Genomic DNA, 15,030 nt, shown 5'->3' on the forward strand with positions numbered 1-15,030 from the left:
GAAGATGGCAAGAACACTTTTCTGGATGAAATATCGCTGCTCCTTTATACTCACAAATCCCCCTTGTGGTGTTGTTTCTTGAATCCCTTCATATCGGCAGGACTCTTGCCGCAGTCTCAACATGTTGTATTCGGCCCGTTCTCACAATGCCGGAGTTGAGCTCGTGGCCGTCGGCTTCCAAGTGGCAAGCCATTGACGGCCCGCCATTCCACCATCGGCACCACGGAAGGTCCCTCGGCGGTAATGCTTCGAGAAGGACCCCGACCAAATAGGTGGGTTTGATGCTAAACAAAGCCCGTACGGCAAATATTTGATTTGGCTTGCCCTAAGAAGGGATTAGGACGTGAATGGCCTGCAGGGAGGAGTCTATATTGTTGGAATGAACGCGGGGATAATGTCTCAGGGTTCGGGAAAATTTACACAATGCATGTTTGCCCAGCGGTGGCGGACAAGCCACTGCTAGGTGGCATACCATGCCACCGGATAGCACAAAGCCGATCTACGAGTAGAATGTGGAAGGTAAGGTCTATGGAAACAAAGCGATCATCATATGCAACTACAAATCCCTGCATCGCGTGGTCTCCCGGACGAGTGGAGAATGTAAGGTTTTAGCATTAATCTACTGGCCGCTATTTGAGTGATATTTGTATATTGGCGATATTTGTTTGACTAATATCAGCTACTTAGCCATCGGCTAGTTTTGATGTGAGGGCTCGGTGAGGTAATGAGTACAGCCTCGGGAATGGTGTTTGAATTCCGCCACTGAACGAGCGTCCGATTTATACTCCTCTCCCTAGAATGAACAAAAATATCCTAAGATTCCTCATTTCGTGATGACCTAGGGTGTTATCGGATGGGAGTGATGTATAGCTTCATGCTTGAATTAGTTGGTCTCGAATGATAAAATTACCTGAGTGTTTATTAAATCCACCGGGCGAATCACCGGTGCCAGTTCTACCCTATACGGAAGCGACTGCTTCAAGGGGAAAACAAAGCACTATCTACGGTATCAATCTTGGCCTATCTACATGTCTATAATATTAAGCGAACTTTGCTATGCGGCAATCGATCACGATTTGTGTTGCGGGAAGGTAATTGTCTATAACTCACCGTAAAGGAGCAAATAATGGACCCATGGGCGGGTGGAGAGTATCTGAACAATATTAAGACTAGTCACAGAAAAGAAAATATTTTCCTCCCTTGCAGTTAATCCCCTCGATTATCCCTCTAGCAATATCTTTGCTTCTACTTGCTGCTTCCTTTTCTCGCTTGCTAAGGCCGACTTGTGCTCGCCTTTTGTTTTGGTTGAACAATCACGTGATACTATACCCCTCATGACAACATATTGATGACATTTCGAGATGAAATCTGAAGATTTTCCTCATCTCAAGTGAATCTTCTCGTCAACGGGCTGCCATTAATTACAATCACGGCCTTAAGAGCAACAGAGAACCAACCGTCACCATGGCCGCCGAAATCCCAACAAAGCCTGGGGTTTTGCTCATATCCCTCGAATACAAATCATTCTTTGATGAAATGTACGAGGCCCTCCTCGCTGTATTCCACTCAAAAGCAACCATACAACGCGTCAAGAAAGCAAATTCGACCATTTCTCAGCTTTCCAGACAGCAACAACCATCTGCCGTGCTCGTAACAGACGAGGGGCTAACTACGAATGAGAATTCACATGTGTGGGAGGCAGTTCTGCGGTATGTTCGGGATGGGGGCATATGTGTAGTCATGGGAAACTTCCCTGCCTTCGTCTTGCCGGACAGCATGAAGCCGTTCTTCGCCAAAGCTGGCCTCCCTTGGGAGAGTGGTCCATATCACCGCACGACACTGGTGCTCAACGCAGAGGCGACAGGTCAAGATTTGGCTACTCGCCTTCCTTCACAGTACAGCCAGAAGGCCTTGTTCGTTAAGAATGTCACGCCTGCTGATTCTTGGTACGTCACCAATGTGGACTCTGTGATTGAGTCGCGAGTCTTCCCTCCAGATAACGCCGATACCCCTGGAAAAACCCCCGTCGCATTTGCGCGAGTTGGAGATGGAAAGCTGGGCTATGTTGGTGACGTGAACGCAGAAAAAGGGTCAGACGCTGCGATCCTTGCCATGTGTGGGTTTTTGTGATAATGAAACTTGAGTAAATGTGATTCAATGCCAAGTGGACCGGAAGTTTATTGGGAGATAGTTAAAAGGAAGAAGATTTAACCTTTGAAGGATAGCCAGATGAAAGAAATGTGCGAAATTTCTCTTAGACACCTTGTTCTCCTTATTTCTCCCTTGGAACAGGTTCCCGTCTCGTGAAAACCTACGGAGTTGAGTTGTCACTTTGCACTGAGATAATGCGAGACAGTTTATGAGCGGCACAGTATTGCATTACATCTAGCATAAAGAGTGCAATATGTTTCACATAATCAGTTCACTATGTGGTGCTGCATGTTTCATTCCCCGTTCCCAAATTTGATTCCTTGCATTCCTATTCTTATTCTTCCTGTGTCTATTGATGCTAAACGGTCCACCACGTTATGTCCAGTGGCACGTGAATCCCAACAGCCCCTTAACCAATTCTTGAAATTGTGACAAGTTGTTCATAGGCCATCCTTCGTCTTTGAACTGGGTGGGATATCCATGTTGATGTCGATTTTGTCGTTTCCAAGGACAGCGCACTAATTAGAGGCAGGCATGTCGAGTGCCATCTGCTTTGAAAATCGGTGTCCCGCCGTTGTCTTCGCACTCCATGAGATCCTCGCAAACAGTGGGTTTGGGGCATCTCACCGGGGGGACATTCTGGCTCCTCACACTTGGACTTGGGGCAAACTGGTTGGGAGCATGTAGGGGCAAGGCAGGATTGAGCAGATCCGCCGCCTCCAAGATTCTAAGTGAGGAGAGGTAAAGGTTTAAGCAGAGGCAGTGGGATAGGCTTGAACAAGAAGCCTCCTCCTGAGGCGACAATGACGCCTCTGGCAACGTTCCATCCCACTCCTGCCCCCAGCACAACCTGAAGACATACAATGTGTAAGCTATCTGTCAGTCCATTTGCTAAAGGGGTGCTGAAATGTAGACAGCGGTGAAATTACCTACGAAATGCGGCCCCTGGCATTAACGGAGACGCTTGGTACCGGGTTACCTGCCCCAAAGTTCGGGCCACTGAAGCAAACAAGAAGCCCGAGATCACAAAGAGCCTTGTCTACCCTCAGAGTACGACTGCGGCTCACCATTCAATCTTTGACCAAGTCTCCAACACTTTCGGTAGATGACGGAAAGGTCTTTGAGGGATCTGACGGAACTTGGTAATATCTCCAGTGCTGCACTGACACCGACGGTGCCTCCATTCTTGGCCTCGAGACCGCCTCCAGCCACAACGATTGTCTTGAGAAGTGCGTCGCCAACAAGAAATGCAAGAGGTATGTGTACAAACCAACTTATGAACTGTACACGTTGCTAAAGTAATAAATCAGTGTCACCTACGCTGCTGGCGATGGTTCCACCCCAACTGCAAGCTGTATGGTCACGGCCTCTTTTCCCAGACTGCCATCGCGGGCGTGCACCACGCCTTCTTCACTGACCCTCCTACGGAAGAGCCCAAGGTTTCTGAGACCAAGTTGTGCTCTACGGAATGTCCTGCTGCTCATGGTCAGCTCTTCGTTAGCGCCACTGGCGAGGTGAGTAACTACAATATCAATTAGAGCATGGACATGAATGTGATTAGCTAACCTAAGTCTTAGAACTTCCAAATGTCCCGCGACAGGCGTCACGGCACTACCTACCTCAAGATTGATCGCCAGCTTTCCTTTGAGGCCTGCATGAGCTCCTGTGCTGCTATGCCCGCTTGCCACAGCGCTGAGTATGAGCCACGCACTAAGAAATGTTTCTACGGCAACAACCACAACCAACCCGCCATCGACGCGAAGGCCTTCCTCTCCGCTCACTCTCTCGGATGCGCCGGTGCTTGCTCCAGCTGCAAGAAGGGCTGTGACCAACTGAACTCGGCTGCCCTGTCCGCTGATGTCGCTGGCTGCGAGGCCGATCACGGAAAGCTCATCACTTCTGGTGGCGAGGACTTCCGCCTCCAGTGCAAACACTGCTACCGCAGCACCGCCTACTTCAAGCTGGAGGCCAAGACCATGGCTGAGTGTGCCAAGGCTTGTGCCGAGAACCCCAACTGCCATGGTGTCAACTGGATGGGTCCTGTGACTGGCTGTAGCGCTCACCCTGCTACCCAGCCTGGCGGAGCTGCCCCTGTCTTCTACCGAGATGCTCGCTGTGATGCCCTGATGCCTCAGGGCCGCAGCTTGCCTCACTATGATACCATTGGCGCGGACAGCCCCGAGATTACCGCTCGTGACTGGTAAATATTACGACGCTGCAATATGAAGGGGAGGCGTATGTGGCGGTTGTATTTAATGCGACAGTTCGCCCACATATAGATTATTGAGACAGGCTAAAGGTTGGAGGTGGTTGAGACACGGATGGAATTTGAAATATTGGGATGTTACCATACGAGAATAAAAAACGTTGGATAAACTCTGTTGCGATTACAGATTTATGGACGTGCTCCCAGCTTTTGTATCGAGGAAACCAGACACTCGTTGCGTCCTCTCCGTCAACATCTATGCTAAACAATAAGTCTCAAAGATTTGTCCGTGTCGAACGGCGAACTGGGAGGCTCCCTCGATGTTTAGTGGGATCACCACAACCGCGGGCTCCGTCCAGCTATTGTTGCTCAACAGCAGTCCCATCCCATCCAGCATAGCTCTTCCCCACGATTGGAAAACGCCATGGGGTTTCCTCTTCACTCGCAAGCAAGAAAGACGAGTAAATAAATATATAGAGCCAGGTATCTAGCCCCACGGGTATCAATGTCGTTACTTGGACAGGTCTGTCATGATGTGCACAAATTCGTTGTCTATTGTAATGTTAAACAGGCCGCATGGTTAATAGGAGTGGAAAGTCTCACAGTCTATCGTGCCGTTTCCATCTTTGTCAGCTACTTTAAGCATCTCGTTGATTTCTTCTTCGGTGAGCCTTTCGCCAAGAGAGAGCATGACTTGGCGAATTTCGTCGCGGGAAATGGTGCCGCTGCCGTCTTTATCGAATACCTGCATGGAGTTAGTGGCAAATTATGAACGGCATGTGGCGTTTCAGACTTTGAATGCATCAAGGAGGCCTTCTTGAATATCGTTGATATTTCTTTTCTTCGACATGATAGCTAGGAATTCTGAGCCAGTTAGCTTACAGAATTGAACGAATACGAGGCGAGTTCTTGGACGAACCGAAAAAGTCAATGGTGCCGTTCTTGTCGACATCGATCTCGTTGACCATGTCTTGCAACTCGGCGTCGGAGAGATTTTGACCCAAGGAGCGCATAACGGTGCCGATATCCTTGGCTGTGACCTGGCCTGGAGTTGTGTTAATGATATCCTTTGGGGATTGTGAGGGTCATCGCGATGCTATGGCTTGTGATTTTCAAGAAAGAGGGTCACGTACCATCCCCATTTGAGTCCTAGGTCGGGATGTCAGTTTGGTTGGTAAAATCAACGACCGAAGACTCACAAAAAGGGAGAAGGCTTGCCTGAACTCGGCGATCTGCTGGTCACTGAAGGAAACAGCCTGTACACGATAGACCACATTAGCCAGTTGTGTTCAAGGGGCATACATCCCTTCTGGGAGCGAGCGATCTAACCATGATGTCTGGATAGTTGTCAGGGAGTCGTTTGGAGCAGTTCTGAATGATTAAAGACGCAGGTTACGCGTCAGGCTGAGCATCGAGGGAGCAATGTGGGGTCATCTGCATTTGGCACTGCCATCGAGCGGTGTGGGAGGGCAGAATTAGGTAGAGCTGGAATGAAGGCATCGAGGAATTGGTATTGAGGCTGTTCTCGTCCATAGTATCGACATTTATCTTGTATCCGCCACTGATAGCTCAACGCCATACAACCGGGTCAATACTATATTTAGCCACTTCTCCATCTGCCGTGGCGTTCTTCTGCTTGCAGGTCGCCGATCTGACCCGGCCAATCAGTGCCACGGCCGTGTGGAGATGACAGGGGATGAGGCGCCGGTTGCAAAATAGCTCCAGATCTGGCCCTACTCTTGTCGTGTAAATCCAACTCGCTTCATCTGGCCCTGTCCGATTCTTTGTTGAATGGTCGCGATATTGTCGTGTCCGCTCTTCTTTAGAGCCTCGTAGGCTTTGCGATGCACTCGGACATTCTGTGAGAACAGCGACCGCTTGTCCGTCCACCCAATCGCTTGTCGGATCTTGTCGCTGCCAACCCACTGGCTGAAGCTGAGGACGGAGTGCAGCCCAGTAGGGAACGAAGCTGGAGCATCCGCGGCGAAAACAAACTCAACACCGCCCTCGAACCCGTACTCCTTGGCCAATGCCTCTGTCACTTCTTGCATCGTCTCGTAGCGGTGACCGGAAATGTTGAAAGCCTGTCCAGCCACTGCCTTTCTGTCCTCGTGCTGCGCCAGTTGCAAGTATGCCTCCGCACAATCGTCGACGTGCGTGGCATGCATGATGCTGTTCGGGTTGCCGGGAACCTTGAGCACCTTGGCACCGGATGCTGCTTCTTCGGACACGAAATCAAACATGGCTCCGTAGTAGCTGCTCGAGTATCCAAAAACGCATGTCGGCCGCAGGAGGATTGCGTCAAAGAGCTCAGGGTGGTCGAAGATGGTGACGCAGCTCTCTTGTCGTTCTCGGAGGAGTTCCGGGCCATTGAGCGGGGATTCTTCTGTTTGGGCAGACAGGCCTGGTGTTCCATGGGCACCTGTCATGCCGTAGTCCTTGCAGCCGGATGACCAAAGGACGAGCGGCCGCACGCCGTTTTCGTTGCTCTTGGCGGCAAGGACACGAACAAGGCCCATGACCTCTTGGAAATGGGCCCCATAGCCAGGGAATTGCTCAGTGCAGCTCACAATGGCATCGAAAGTCTGGGACTGTTCGTACAGGCCGTCGAGAAAACCATGGTCGGTAAATGTGCCCACCACTGGAATCGCCTCTGAGAGCGTCAACTCGGCCGTAGCTGAGGCCTTCCGAACTAGGCCAAATGTCTTCCAGCCGGCTCTGACAAAGGCTCGACAGATTGCGGAGCCGATGTAGCCATTGGCGCCCGTGACCAAGACTGTTCGAGTCCGGTTTGGCTGGGATTGGTCGTTTGTAGGTGCCATGTTGTTGTATTTCGCGTTGTGTGTAACAAACTGTAGGTTACACACTCGTTTTCAACTCGATGTTGCCATCTCCGCTTCGCAGTCCATTCGTCACCCTGTGGAGAACAGTAAAGATGGATGCACCGTGATTTGTAAGCCTCGGACAGACACCAAACCCGATTGCCTCTATGAGTGGACCAAAATACTACCGAGTAACTTAACGTTATTTTCATGCCTCGGCTCGGCTTTATAATTATCAATCTAACTCCACACGTCCTCGAACCAGCGATTTTCCTTCTTTCTGAGCGCCCTCCAGTTGAGAGCCTCGGTCTCGGACCACTCGCGGACCTCCATCGTTGCCTCAGTCAAGACACTACCAACCGCTTTTGCCATGGTCGCCGCGCCGCAGATATAGAATGCAGCATCGTCATCTCCAAGCATCCGGATGACGTCCATCCTTCGCGATTGGACCATGTCTTGCACATACGTCTTCTTGCCATCGGCGCGGGAAAAGGCCGTGACAATCTCAAGTTTCCCAGCCAGTGGGCCTGACCTCAACTCACCAAGCTCCTCCTCATACAAATAGTCAGCCTGGTTCTGACAGCCGAAGAACAGAATCATCGGGCCAATTTGTTTTCCAACGGAACTGAGGCGGGCTCGCTCGTGCAGAAATGCTCGAAATGGAGCGATTCCGGTTCCTGCAGCAACCATAACCAAAGGAATCGCAGAGTTTGTGGGGAGCTTGAATGTTGACTTGCGGATCTGAATATACATGCTCGGCGAGTCTGTCGAATTATTTTCAGACGGCTTCTTGGTTGAAAGGAAAGTGCTGGCCAGTCCTGGGATCATCACATCGGGATTCGCACGTAACGTCGATGGCTTGACTGAAACCGTAAGAGTCACGGCACGGGGAGATGTGACCCTCGAGCTGGCGATGGAGTAAAGGCGCGGCTGCATCGTCGGCAATGCATCAATGATAAAACAGAGTGGTAGCGAATCCCAAGAAATGGAAGGGTCGATGGCAACCGCGTAATCCAAAAGTCGGGAAAGCGTAAGATGATTGTTCTCCAGAAATGAGGCGTAGATTTCTCGGTTCTTGCTGATAGTTTCCAGAGCCTGTTTGACTTTGACGCTGGGAGACATCAGAGACAATGCTGAGACGGTCTCGCGAGGAACAGGACTGCAAACTTCTAGGTAAAACCGAAAGAGAGCCTCGACGGTGGTCAAACTTGGCACTTTGGCGTCGTCGTAGTCTGACTTTTGCATAATTTTGATAGGAATATCTCGTTTCGATTCGATTTTGAGAACACGAAGAAGACGGTCTACTTCTTCCGCAGAATTCTCAGGCCACACAGCGATATGGTCTCCAGTTTTATACTTGATCTGCGCATGGGCAGACAAGTCCACTGTCACCTCAATGCAAGCCCTGTCTTGGGTTGCATATCGCGTAAGCACCTTGTTCGAGACCACGGGGACTGAGACAATATCCATGCCCATGGTGTTCCGTGATCCCATCTTTTGGAAGGGACGTCCAAGGTGCAGTTGGTCTGCTGGTGTTGAGGGCTGTTCGATGACGTCGACCAGAGGTTCGTATGCGCTTTCTTGTTCCGAAAGACCAAGGTTAGAAGCCAAGGTAGAAAACAGCCTCTCCTTCCAGTCCATGAAATCCTCTTCCGTGGTACGAGTGGCTTCATTCCCTTTTCCAGTCGGGAGGATCTGGGTTGCGCCAAATTTAGCCATTGCCGTTACGACTTCGTCGACGGTTTTGTTGAAGTATCTGTAGTTGGAGTTTCCACACCCAAAGGCTGCGAACTTGACATGCTCTAGGGATGCTTTGGCCGTAGAATTCATCCAGGAGACAAAGTCCTGGGCATTGTCACTCGGGTCGCCCTCGCCGTATGTCGAGACGATAAAAACAACCAGGGTTTGTGCCGAGAGGCGAGCAACAGACTCGGCATCATACTCGGACAAGTCTGCCACCACTGGCTTCAACTTGAATCGCTGATGAGATTCCCGTGCCAGACGTTGGGCAAAACCCTCGGCTGTGCCAGATTGAGAACCCCAGAAGACCACCAGATCAGCATTGTTCTGGCTAACCAGGTCTGCAATGTTTCGCGACCGACTCTGGGTTTGGACGGCGATGCCTGAGGATTGCTGCGGCCGCTCAAAGAATTTGTACCGGTATGGATCCGACTTGGGAAAGATGCTTCCCCGATTGATGACATATACAGAGCCAAGGACAACTGCGGGAAGTAAGAAGAGGTCCACGGGGCTTAAAGTCTTGGACATTGACTGAACAACATCGTTCCAGATTTTGGGCTGAGAGTCTGAGAGGGCAAACGAATTAGCCATGTCGTCGACGCTACAAGGTATGTAATGAGAAAAAGAATGGTAAGCGCACCTGTGACACCATTTGGAGATAGAAAGTCAGCCTGCCTCTTGATATAGGAAATATACATTAGAGACGCCGGATTGCTTCACAGAAACTCGTTGAGCATCCCGAGAGTCAGTAGAATCCCAAACCAGAAGGCTTTCGCCGAAATACACCCAAACCAGAGGATGGCGAACCTCGCGAATTCGGCGACCGCTCTCGGGAATGTCTGCGATGCTCCTTTCCATTTTAGGAAAGTTTTCGCCGGGTCTTCGCTAGAGCAGAGCTGACTAGTGGTTGAGATTTGGTCTGGATGACCATGGCAGCCACATGGCAGACTTTATTTTGGAGGGATAATAGAGCCCGGATTGTCTTGAATTCGGCGACTGTTGTCCTTCTGGAGTTAGCCTGGCAGGTTTTGCACGGCTACGTCAATCTTACCCCACGTCCAAAAATAAGATGCAGATCTGAAAGGCGTCTCTTACGGCTTTCTTCCCCGCGGGGTTGTGCGAGCCTGTGTAAGGTGGCGGGATTTATTTCCTAAAGCGACTTCCAAGGCAATAACTCAAAATATTCTGATATCCAGTCTCCGTCTTAGATGTATAAGAACCCGTCCTAGAGGATTAGATGGTGTGTGCCAACCAAGCTTCTATCACCCTCCCTTGCCTTTTTGTCCTTCTTTCAAGATTTATCTACTTGAGATTTGAGACTTTTCCCGCCATGTTAGGCTACTTGGCTTTCGGCATCGTGGCCTTCGTCGCATTTGCCTACCTCATCGTCAAACCGATTGTCTACTACTTCTACGACCCCAAAGGTTTTCGAAAGTATCCCAACTATGCGCTACTGTCTGGCATTACAGACTTCAGGCACTGCTACTTGGCAGCACAGGGATTTCGATCCAGAGATCTAGCCGAAGCCCACAAGAAGACTGGGGAGCCAATTCTGCGGATTGGCCCCAACTCTCTGTCCTTTGGCGATGTTCGCGCCATCAAAGCAATCTACGGCCATGGCACCAAATGCCTCAAGGATAACAACTATGTGGTGATGGCTGGCACCCATCGGCACCTCTTCGATGTTGTGGATAGGGCCGACCACACTCGGAAGAGACGCCAACTATCCGCCGCATTTGCACTCAAGAACCTGGAGAACTGGGAGTACAAGGTTGCGTACACCGCGCAGAGGCTCTTCAAGGCGTTTGACCAGAAGTGCACACTCCCGTTGAAGGGTACAATCCCAGACCCAGCCGATGTCAACCTCGACTTCAACCACTGGATCAACTTGTGGACGATTGAAGCCATCAACTACATTACTCTGTCTACTGAAATGGACTTGCTCGACACAGGCACCGACGTCGTTGTTGCAGAGAGGCGCGACGGCACCCGCTACCAGGGTCGGTACCGCCATGCGATGAACCAGACCGCTATTGTCCAGGCCGTCCTCGTGTGGGATTTCAAACTCTGGCCATGGATCGAATGGCTCTCCAAGTCCATCCCAAGCAAGTACAAGAAGCTTTGGGACAATGGAGCGGCTTCGGAGGACATATTCTATCACCTGGCAGCCGAGCGTCTGCGGAGATATCAGGCTGGAGAGAAGTTGGATGACTTCTTCTCTTGCATGATGGAAGACAAAGCCGGTAACCCTACTGACATGGAATGGGGCGAGGTCGTGGCCGAGGTCGGCGCCATTATCAACGCCGGCTCCGACACGACTGCCATTGCTCTGACGCACATTCTGGAGCTTCTCATCAAACACCCGCAACACTTGGACAAGCTACGACAGGAAGTTGACAGCGTCCTTGAGGACGACGAAGTTATTGCTCCATACGACAAGGTCAAGGATCTGCCTTTTCTTCGCGCTTGCATCGACGAGGGTCTGCGAATCATTCCTCCCACATCTGCTGGCCTCCCTCGTCGAACACCTCCCGAAGGGGCACGCATTCTCGATGAATGGATCCCCGGCGACACCAGTGTCAACATGACTGCGTACGCCACGCACCACGACGCCAAGATTTTCCCAGACCCCGGCACCTTCAATCCCAACCGGTGGCTGGATGTCGAGGAACGAAAGCGCATGGAGCCCTTCTTCATCCCCTTCTCCACCGGAGGACGGGGTTGCATCGGGCGCAACATTTCCTATCTCGAGCAGGTTGTTGTTCTGTCTTCCTTGGTTCACCGCTACGAATTTGCGCTGCCCAGGCCGGATTTCGAGTTGGAGCGAATTGAGGCGTTCAACATTGTGTGTGGCGCGTTGCCAGTGAAGATCTGGAAACGGGAGATTATGTAGAGATGTCGAATATTGCACAACGGGCAGGTTACTTGTATGGCTATGATAGTGGGAAATGCTAGAATGTCTTGGTTAGACTTGGGTTGATGAAAATTCACTACACGTTGCTGATCATTGCTCTCTTACCATTTATCAGTAAGTGATATGAACTGAGTAGCGGGGTTGTTGATGTTCCATCTGAATAGAACCATGCAGTTTATGTCATTAAAATTAGTCGAAGTTATCAACACATTGTCCAACTTGATGGCTCTATGTGGGCTGTGATGCCTGTCGAAGAGCCATGGATGCTGTGGTCCCGTATTCCCAGTTTCAGGCATTCAGATAGAGACCAGTCGGCCCAACATTTCCTGTTGGAAGTTGGACGACCAACTCCGAGTTCCCGTACGGGCGAGATTCACCGAGGTGGTATCTCCTTTCCATCAGCTTGGGTATGAATCATGTCGAGCATGGGCCACTATCACCAGATCACAAGTCCACATTGGAAGCGTCCAGGCCTTATCCAAGACGAACCGTCTGAATTCAAGCCACCGCACTGGGTCACGGTCCAATAAAATGCCTCTAAAATGACGGCTCCAATCTTTCAGGCCAAGTCTAATGCAAAACCCCGCAGAAGAGACGCACGCCGTCTCCGCCTCTTGTCCAAAAGAGGCAATATTTCGCCGGATTGATGCCAAAACACACCGGCGAAACCACCGAGCTGCCCTCTCCCCGCGGGGAAGAGTGCCGGCGCGAGCTGAATAACCAATCAGGAATCTCAAAGTTCAGTCTCCCAGAGTAAGCAGATTGAGAACGAGGGGCCCGCAGCCAGCCTCTATCGAGAAGTCTCCAGATTCCCCGGGGCTTGGGAGAGCGCTAAGGCAAGGTATCCCCGTGGGGGATGCGGAGAAGGCAAACGCTTTCGCCTGTTCGTGGCGTGGCCGAAATCCGATGGCAAGGTGGCCATGCACACCTCATCCCTGAAGACTTGGATGACGTCCCTAGACAGAAAACTATTAAAGGACTGCAACACCATGCCTTTGACATTCCAACAATTCACAGCAGCTCGCAATCAGCACATCCAATCCCACTCTCATCTCCCCTCTCTTACCTCCTCCGCGACAGCCAACATGGAGACCAAGGAATCTCTGAACAATTCCCAAGCGGCCGACAGTCAGGTCGAGGACGCTGACGGTCCGATCCAGCATGGAACCGCCATCATCTCCTACGACTCCAATGGCCTGGGTGGCATTGTGCGCTCGCCATACGTGCTTGGAGCTGCCGCTCTGGCCTCGTTTGGCGGATTTTCCTTTGGATACGGTATGCAACAGTGAGACTCTGCGGTGGTTCCCGGGCTAACCTTGCACGTTGACAGACCAGGGAGTCATTTCCATCATCCTGGCTATGGAACAGTTCCACAAGTACTTCCCCGAAACCGCCCCGGGACATCCTGGCTACGGCTTCAACGTTGGTTTCATGACGGGCATGTTGGAGCTCGGAGCCTTTGTCGGATGTCTCTTTCTTCCCTACCTGGCTGATCGCATCTCTCGAAAGTGGTCGCTGACTGTGGCTACCGGCTTCTTCTGCGTCGGTGCCATCATCCAAACCGCCGCCAACAACTACGCCGCTCTCGTGGCCGGTCGCACTATTGGTGGCGTCGGTGTTGGAACCCTCGCCATGGGAGCACCCTTGTACATCTCTGAAATCGCTCCCCCAAACCTGAGAGGATCTCTTCTCGTGCTCGAGGCCATCAGCATCGTCATTGGCGCCATTATCGCCTACTGGATCACATACGGCACAAGAGAGATTGCTGGGGAATGGGCATTCCGTCTTCCATTCCTTCTCCAGATGGTCCCGGCGCTCTTGGTCGGTGGAGGAATTCACTTCTTCCCCTACTCCCCGCGATGGCTGGCAATGAGAGGCCGTGATGACGACAGCCTCCAGTCGCTCTCCAAGCTCCGCAGAGTGCCGCCCAATGATGATCGTGTGCAGGCAGAGTGGAAGGGCATTCTCTCTGAAGTTCGTTTCCAGGAGGAAATTCTCCGACTGGAACACCCAACCGACAATCGCTTCAAGGCCGAGTTGGCCCAGTGGGCTGACCTTTTCCGACCCAAGTATCTCAAGCGCACTGCCATCGCCCTGGGAATTCCCTTCTTCCAGCAATTCTCCGGCATCAACGCCTTCGTATACTATGCCCCTACGTTCTTCGCTGCACTCGGTCAGTCGAGCGAAATGGCACTGATCTTATCCGGAATGGTCAACATCTGCCAGCTCGTGGCCGGTATTCCCACCTTTCTCTTCCTCGACCAGTTTGGCCGCCGCAAGTTGGCCATTGGTGGAGGCATCGCCATGGCAATTCCCCACTTGATTATGGCCGGAGTTGTGGCCAAATTCCAGGGTAAATGGGATGATAACCAGGCCATGGGATGGTTCGGTGTTGCCCTGATCTGTAAGTTTCCTGTGATTTTCCTCAAGGGGGTTGAGTTCTCACTGACACAATGTCTTAACAGATATTTACGTTCTTTGCTACGCTGTCTCATATGGCCCTCTTGCATGGACTCTGCCCGCAGAAGTCTTCCCCAGCTCCAAGCGTGCAAAGGGTGTCGGTGCAGCCACTGCCATGATTTGGCTTGCCAACTTTATCATTGGTGTTGTAGTTCCTGAAATGATGATCAAGCTCGGTTGGGGCACATACCTGTTCTTTGGCGTCTTCTGTGTTGCTGCTGCCATCTTCTCCTTCTTCTTGGTTCCTGAGACATCGGGCAAGTCTCTAGAGCAGATTTCGGAACTTTTTGGCGATAACAACATTGTGGCAGAGGAGGAGATTCGTCGACGCATTGATCGGGAGATTTGGACTGATCCCAAGTACCAGGTTTCTGCTGTTGCTGCGCCTACTACGTCCATGTAGAGACATGGCCGTTGGATTGGGTTCAAGATATTTAACCACCACCATACATAAGGCTACCATAACAATTCCTAGTCTACTCTTCAATTCTTGGTGTTCATAACCATTTTCTCGATAATCAAGTAACCTTCTGTCCATGAATGAGCTTCTCGTATTGCCGTCAACAATATCTTCACTGTGCCCATAAGCTCTGGTCAGCACCCAACCCAATAATCCTTACCTATTTATCCTGAGACCATTTAGATACAGCGAATGAACAAAAGATCTGAAAATCCATTTCAACCTGCAACCTTGTGGCGTGCTTTCCCACGAGCAGCGGAGGACCCGAGTCCCACCA

The 15,030-nt window shown here is 51.2% G+C and overlaps 7 protein-coding genes across 7 annotated transcripts; 4 read left to right on the forward strand and 3 right to left on the reverse strand.

Moving 5' to 3' along the window:
- The first annotated feature begins 1,230 nt into the window (after positions 1–1,230).
- BGZ61DRAFT_454552 (uncharacterized protein) lies at positions 1,231–2,259 on the forward strand. Its single transcript, XM_046246246.1, has one exon. It carries the CDS (start codon positions 1,465–1,467, stop codon positions 2,128–2,130), a length of 666 nt encoding a protein of 221 aa, XP_046102885.1. The 5' UTR covers positions 1,231–1,464; the 3' UTR covers positions 2,131–2,259.
- A 1,139-nt stretch (positions 2,260–3,398) lies between these two features.
- Positions 3,399–4,355, forward strand: BGZ61DRAFT_534029 (uncharacterized protein; the record flags this gene model as incomplete). Its single annotated transcript, XM_046254082.1, has 3 exons — positions 3,399–3,407; positions 3,462–3,665; positions 3,729–4,355. 3 exons carry the CDS (start codon positions 3,399–3,401, stop codon positions 4,353–4,355), a joined length of 840 nt encoding a protein of 279 aa, XP_046102886.1.
- A 457-nt stretch (positions 4,356–4,812) lies between these two features.
- Positions 4,813–5,782, reverse strand: BGZ61DRAFT_52921 (uncharacterized protein). Its single transcript, XM_046253365.1, has 7 exons — positions 5,687–5,782; positions 5,557–5,613; positions 5,491–5,506; positions 5,277–5,402; positions 5,151–5,221; positions 4,961–5,102; positions 4,813–4,909 (listed from the first exon to the last, which is right to left on the reverse strand). The coding sequence occupies exons 1-7, from the start codon at positions 5,687–5,689 to the stop codon at positions 4,869–4,871; spliced, it is 456 nt and encodes a 151-aa protein (XP_046102887.1). The 5' UTR covers positions 5,690–5,782; the 3' UTR covers positions 4,813–4,868.
- Positions 5,783–6,090: 308 nt separating this feature from the next.
- Positions 6,091–7,179, reverse strand: BGZ61DRAFT_479603 (uncharacterized protein; the record flags this gene model as incomplete). Its single annotated transcript, XM_046249116.1, has 1 exon — positions 6,091–7,179. The coding sequence occupies one exon, from the start codon at positions 7,177–7,179 to the stop codon at positions 6,091–6,093; it is 1,089 nt and encodes a 362-aa protein (XP_046102888.1).
- A 240-nt stretch (positions 7,180–7,419) lies between these two features.
- Positions 7,420–9,447, reverse strand: BGZ61DRAFT_355313 (uncharacterized protein; the record flags this gene model as incomplete). The annotated part of the gene is made up of 1 exon (XM_046240695.1): positions 7,420–9,447. The coding sequence occupies one exon, from the start codon at positions 9,445–9,447 to the stop codon at positions 7,420–7,422; it is 2,028 nt and encodes a 675-aa protein (XP_046102889.1).
- An 802-nt stretch (positions 9,448–10,249) lies between these two features.
- Positions 10,250–11,812, forward strand: BGZ61DRAFT_355217 (cytochrome P450; the record flags this gene model as incomplete). Its single annotated transcript, XM_046240690.1, has 1 exon — positions 10,250–11,812. The coding sequence occupies one exon, from the start codon at positions 10,250–10,252 to the stop codon at positions 11,810–11,812; it is 1,563 nt and encodes a 520-aa protein (XP_046102890.1).
- A 1,106-nt stretch (positions 11,813–12,918) lies between these two features.
- On the forward strand, positions 12,919–14,696 carry BGZ61DRAFT_479606 (general substrate transporter; the record flags this gene model as incomplete). Its single annotated transcript, XM_046249117.1, has 3 exons — positions 12,919–13,108; positions 13,164–14,237; positions 14,299–14,696. 3 exons carry the CDS (start codon positions 12,919–12,921, stop codon positions 14,694–14,696), a joined length of 1,662 nt encoding a protein of 553 aa, XP_046102891.1.
- Between the last annotated feature and the right edge of the window lie 334 nt (positions 14,697–15,030).

This window comes from Ilyonectria robusta (genome assembly GCF_021365365.1).
Source record: "Ilyonectria robusta strain PMI_751 chromosome Unknown BGZ61scaffold_13, whole genome shotgun sequence".
NCBI classification, from domain to species: domain Eukaryota; kingdom Fungi; phylum Ascomycota; class Sordariomycetes; order Hypocreales; family Nectriaceae; genus Ilyonectria; species Ilyonectria robusta.

Coding starts and splice junctions, on each gene's coding strand:
- BGZ61DRAFT_52921 (XM_046253365.1), bottom strand. Junction 5,103..5,150: donor GCCTCCTTGATGCATTCAAA/GTCTGAAACGCC, acceptor AACTCCATGCAG/GTATTCGATAAAGACGGCAG. Junction 4,910..4,960: donor TGGAAACGGCACGATAGACT/GTGAGACTTTCC, acceptor ACATTACAATAG/ACAACGAATTTGTGCACATC.
- BGZ61DRAFT_454552 (XM_046246246.1), top strand. CDS start 1,465: ATGGCCGCCGAAATCCCAACAAAGCCTGGGGTTTTGCTCATATCCCTC.